Raw genomic sequence first — 6,084 nt, 5'->3', positions numbered from 1 at the left:
CTTCCCCTCCCCTCCCCTCCCCTCTCCTCCTCTCCTGTCCTCTACTCTTCCCTCCTCTACTCTTCCCTCCTCTCCTCCCCTCTCCTCTTCTCTCTTCTCTGCTCTTCTTTTGTCTAGTAATCTACATATAGCCATTGAATATTTGCATGTAAATTCTCAGGCTATTTAATTAAAAATTAATTTCCTTTCATGCTTTTGTAGTTGGCAGTGGAATTTCTTTTTTAAATAGGGGAGGTGTGTATAGAGTCTTCACTGTAAATAACAGCATCAGAGCCAGACTCAGCAAGTTTGCATTTACTTGCATTTGTGCATACACATGCACACACATATGTGTTTGCTTACAATAATACGCAAAAAAAAAAAAAAGAGGCCATAAACTTAAGAGTGTAGGGAGACTTGAAAGGGGTTTGAAGGAGAGTACATTGAGGGGATGGAGGAGGAAAAAGAGGAAAGAGGAGGAAAGTGATGTAGTTCCAATATATTTTTTTAAAAGTTGAGGGCAGAACCAGTGTTCTAAGGAACTAGTCTTAGGAAACACTGAAATGGAAAATCTCTAAGAACTTTCCAAGTTGAAATAGGATAACAACTGGTAAGAAGCAAGGTATTGTTGAAATAAAATGGAGAATATTTCTTCGAAAATATCATACAAACTCAGAATGTTGGCTGAAAATCTTGTTCCAGGCATGCAGTAGAAAGGATTACAAGCTTTTATGAAAACAGTGACCTCATACTGATAGATTTGAATGTCTGTGCATTATGGGTATAATACTAAAAAAAAAGTTCATCCATTCATAGTTTTATTGTGAGTAGAAATTAAAACAGAATGTTTTCACACAGTCCAAGCATGTTCCATACTCATCTTACAAACTTTCATTGCAATATCTTTTTTTTTTTTTGTTTTAATTTTCAGATCAGCAAAGCAAGTCCTCCGTCTTGGAAAATGACCTTGCTAAACGTTTGCAGCCTAATAAATAACGTGAACAGCCCAGCCGAGGAAGCAGGAGACATGCATGATGATGACCTTGTTGGCAAAAGGAAACTTCCCCTTGTTCTGGATGGTTTTAGCTTGGAAGCAATGCTGACCATCTTCCAGCTCCAGAAAATCTGCCGCAGCAGGGCCTTTCAACACTGGGAGGTATCTGAACCCAAAGGATGGCATGAGCACCACTGCCCTGCTGGGCTGTCACTTGTATTCAACCTAGACCCTGATGAGATCATAGCAGGGAGACTTAAAATACTAGAAAGTGATAAACCATGGTTTTAAGTCAACATCTCTTTTTCAAGTGTTCTCCAAATATTTGGAGATTAACAAACCCTTTTCTCTTCACTCTTAAAAGGCTGGTATGTCTCAAAGTACATTTGAACCACACATGTAAACAGATGACGTACTGAGACAGCTTTTCCTATATTGGTAACAGTGACATGTATTAAAAAATTTAAAGTAACTCCAACTGTTTTGCTAAAATCAAAAATCCTTTGTACTTATCCATAACAAACACAAAACAAAAATGTCAAAGAATATACTACAAAGATCAAAGGGTTTTAGTTGCAACTCAGAGATTAGCAAGTACATAGGAATCATTTTTCTCCCTTTGTAATTGATTATTGGGCAATTAAAATATTTCTTAATTTTTAAAATAGTGCAATAGGGCTGTGTGTGTGTGTGTGTGTGTGTGTGTGTATGTGTGTGTATGTGTGTTAATGATAGGGATTAGATTTAACTTCTAAACCTACTTCTCTACTGATGAAACAAGCAAGTAAGACATCATTAAAGGACTGTCTTTAAGCATACTGTAGATGTATACTTAGACTATTTATTTATGCATTTTGGGTTTTTGCTTTGTTTTGGTTTTAGGGTCTTTTTGTTTATTTTATTTTATTTTATTTTATTTATTTTATTTTGAGACAAGGGCTTCTAGCTATGTAGTCCTGGATGGGCTAAAACATACCATGTATCCCATAATGGTCTCACATTTGTAAAAATCCTCCTGGCCCTGCCTCTCAAGTGCTAATATCACATGTGTGCACTACCATATCTGGTTGGCCAATCTTTAAAGGGGATGGGGGGTGGATTTTTAGTAATCAAACTTATCAAAGGAACATTCTTAATAGGCACTTTAATTTTTATTGCTTACTGTACATTTCAGTAAAAGATTAAATAAAAATTAGAGCTTTGGAGAGAAGTATCAAAAATGTGAACCGAAAGAAAAAAAAATTGTGGAAGAGAACAGATTGTTCCTAAAAAGAAAAACGGAATGCTATTCTGCTTTTCCAATTGAAAAAAAAAAACATTATTTTTCAGATCAAGTTCTGAGAGGTTTGTTTCATGCTTTACATTGCTTACAGCAACATTGCAGATCTGGTGGTGCCTTCCCCCTTAATGTAACAAGTCTGTGAGGGGCTGCCACAGAGATACCCTGTGGAAGGAGGGACCGCCAGCAGAACTGCTGGTGTTTATACTAGCTAGCAAACAAACTGATACTTTCCAGATGAGAAACCAAAAAGGCTAGTTCAGATTTACGTGTCGTCCTCTTCAGCCTTTAATTTTAATTCCATCTAAATGGTACAGTACTTAAAACACTATTTAGCTCAATAAACCTCGAAAATTCAAATCTCAGCAGAGGGAAATGTCAATTATACCTTATTTATCCAGACAAGAAAGACCCCCTCAATAAACTAATTAGCAGATAAGCCAATTGAACATAAGACTAGATCTTTTGTTATTTTAACCTTTGAGTCATTTACAAATAAAATGATGGTATCATTCTGAGCACTGTAGAAGTAATTATAGACTAGGCATTTTCTTAACAAAGTAAAGATTAAAAACTTATATTGCCTGACAGTAGCTGCTTTGCCTTCCCTGAAACTGAATATCTGAGGGTTGAAATAGAATATTGGTGATAGGATGGTATGCTTGTGCATTACTGTTGAGATATCATGATTTGTTATTGTGACTACAAAGTTTAGGAGACAGCAGTAATCTGAAGAAATCTTATATGTTTAGACAGGGTTTCCACATTTGTTGCTCTCTACAAGATCTAAGGTACTTGAAACAGGCAATTCTTTCTTTGTTTAGGAAACTGATCATTGCAATGACTTTCAAGTCATGTCAGTAATTGATGGAAGTCAACATACAATTCTGTTACCTTCTTATTCAAATGGCATGTTATATTATTGTGATATATTTCCCATTAGTTTGGATGGCCATTACATATTCAAAATCTCAAAACTAATTTGATGTCTCTGGTGTGGTTCCTCAGTTGGAAAATGTAAATATATTTCTGAAAAGAGATAGGCTGCTGAACCAGGAAAGGATATAAATGATACAGACAGATTATGATCTCATTCCATCTCAGTCATTGATAAACATTAGTCCTGTGACAAAACGTTTCTCTGATCCTACAGCTACCTTGTGCCTAAAACCAATCAAGTAAAGATATAGAAAAACAGCAGAATATATATTTCATGCATCTAACTTGCTTTTGTGTTTTCTCTGTTTTAGATAATCCAGGAAGATATCCTTGATAACGTCAATGATAAAAACGAGAAGGAAGAAGTGATAAAGAGAAAAATCCCTTATATTCTGAAAAGGCAGCTCTATGAGAATAAACCCAGAAGGCCCTACATTCTCAAGAGGGGTTCCTACTACTACTGAGAAGCCAATTCTTGACCTGTGATTGTGATTGATTACCTGATATCTAGATATATAATTCTATGTGTGAATAAATGTGACAGAACTTGATTATTTCATCTTTTCCCACAATTGTGCTTTATTGGATGTGATTTTTCTTGCATTCATGTAAATTGGATGTGATGTTTTCAAATAAATGTAGATCTTGAGCATGATGTGTTCTGTATAATTTTAATAGATAATAATCATATCATATGTAGAACATTTTGTCAACTTGCAAGATAAGTTATGGGTCATACGAACAGTCATGGCATTTAGCATGTTATAGGAAATTATAAGAGATTATAACCAAACGGAGCATCATTAACCCAAAGCAGAACAATGGTGCCAATTTGATTATTTGATTGCTTATTAACTTAAAAATATATACACTGCTTCCCATAAACTGCTAGTTCATCTCTCGCTACAAAGGAGTTACTATCATATAAAGACTCATCTGAAAGTATTGTTAATGAAACCTCATTCTTTATGCTTATCTCGGTGTCTCTTTACATGGATATTTTGCCTGTCAAATGAATTGATAGCTAATAAAAGTCAACAAGCCATCAGAATCTAATGCTTTATTGCAGAATTACTTGTTTTAACAGAATTCCTAAGTTCCCTCCTCTATTTTATACTTTTAAGCTATGATAGCATACATACATTTTTATATCATGTAAGGATTTGTGATTAATATATTTTCTTATTGGAAGGTATACTTAAGCTAAATCTGTGCATCTGATAATTTATCTTGACTTTCTTTTAAATTCATGGTTATGGGCTGATAAGAGTTTGCATCTTGATGTTATCTGTGACTTTCTAAATGATTCCCCCCACCCTTTTTTTGTTGTTGTTGTTGTGTTGTTTTTTTTGTTTGTTTGTTTTTGTTGTTGTTGTTGGGTTTTTTTTTTTTTTGGGTTTTTTTTTTTTTTTGAGACAGGGTTTCTCTGTGTAGCCCTGGCTGTCCTAGAACTCACTCTGTAGACCATGCTGGCCTGGAACTCTGAAATCCACTTGCCTCTGCCTATGAAGTGCTGGGATTAAAGGTGAGTGTTACCACCGCCTGGCTATTATTTCCCCTTTTGAGTCCAAGAAGATGTTCTTTTATAAGTCTGCAGTCGATTCCACTGTTACCCATGAAAGATGAGTTAAGAGCCCATTCTAAAGTCATCCTTAGAATGCTACGTTTTCTGATGAGATTTTCTCCAAGCCTCATGCAACTGAGAGAAAGGTTTGCAAGAAGCTAACAGATTCCATAATTTTCATCACCAATCGCTGATCTTTACTACTACTTCTACTATTTCCACCATCCTTTGAAGTCCGTAAATCCATTTATTTCATAATATGTCCTTTGATCCTTTGGGAAATTCACATCTTGGACCCCCACCACAGTCACATCCCAGCCTTCCCCATCTTCTTGCCTACCCGTGTGACACCCCCTCTTACCTTGTAGTAGGAATTATATCTAGGATATAAGGATAAAAGACATACAATCCTGGTATTGTTTTCCAAGTTGTAAGCCTAGACTGGACAGGTTTTGAGCTATTCTAACTTACATCTAGTCCTATGTCCCTTGTTACCTACTTTTTCTCCAGGTCACCTTTTCATGGTCCATCTACTCTCCTCGAAGTTTCCTCCTCCTGTGCTCTCCTTCCTCCTTCCTCTTAGTCTCTCCTGAGACCCCATCATTCAATGCTCAAGTCAAGTCTCCCTACTGCCCAAAAGCAGGCTCTAAACTTTTATTAATTAATTAACTTTCATTGTAGAGCAGTGTTACCTAGTATCACTAGATGTATATGAGAATCTCTTTGTTGGGGGCAACCAGACCTCAGGGGCCAGTATTTAGCACTTGAATACATAGCTGAGCATGGGCCATACACACCATAAAGCTTTATATTTAAACATGTCCACAGAACCAACCAAGAGAACAAAAACTGTCATGGAGACGAAGAGTATGTCCTCAAATTTAGAATGTCCAGATATCACTCCGTTTGCTTAATAGCAAACATGGGCAATTGTGTGCCTTTTATTTCCTTAACTGTGAAAAGGAATATGAGTCCTGTTTGCAAAAAAAAGTGAAAATGTTTGATTACATACATGTTATAACATATTACATAACACATAGGAACATAGTGGAACACATTAACAACATTACATTCAGCCATTAGTACTGGCAATGGATCTAATTTTCCCATGGTAAAATTTCTTGATATATTATCATATTTTCAATAGTAGAGATCCCAATGTTACCCTTTCATATATTCTCATTTATTTTACTAGCCACTAAAAGTAGTATTTCATCAGTAAGCTTATCTTTAAAACCAGTATCATCCTGTTTTCAACTATTATTTTAATATATTTTATTACGTATTTTCCTCAATTATATTTCCAATGCTATCCCAAAAGTCCCCCAT

The 6,084-nt window shown here is 35.6% G+C and overlaps 1 protein-coding gene across 1 annotated transcript in view; it reads left to right on the top strand.

Moving 5' to 3' along the window:
• Nts (neurotensin) overlaps nucleotides 1-4,242 on the top strand; it is an 8,729-nt gene extending 4,487 nt beyond the window's left edge. Inside the window, exons 3-4 of the mRNA XM_021175299.2 lie at nucleotides 911-1,135; nucleotides 3,503-4,242. Coding sequence (XP_021030958.1) covers nucleotides 911-1,135; nucleotides 3,503-3,655 — 378 coding nt within the window. The 3' untranslated portion in view covers nucleotides 3,656-4,242. The remainder of the gene's footprint in view (nucleotides 1-910; nucleotides 1,136-3,502) is intronic.
• Nucleotides 4,243-6,084: the final 1,842 nt, after the last annotated feature.

This window comes from Mus caroli, chromosome 10, assembly GCF_900094665.2.
Source record: "Mus caroli chromosome 10, CAROLI_EIJ_v1.1, whole genome shotgun sequence".
Lineage (NCBI taxonomy): Eukaryota > Metazoa > Chordata > Mammalia > Rodentia > Muridae > Mus > Mus caroli.
This window is presented reverse-complemented; position numbering and strand designations above follow the sequence as displayed.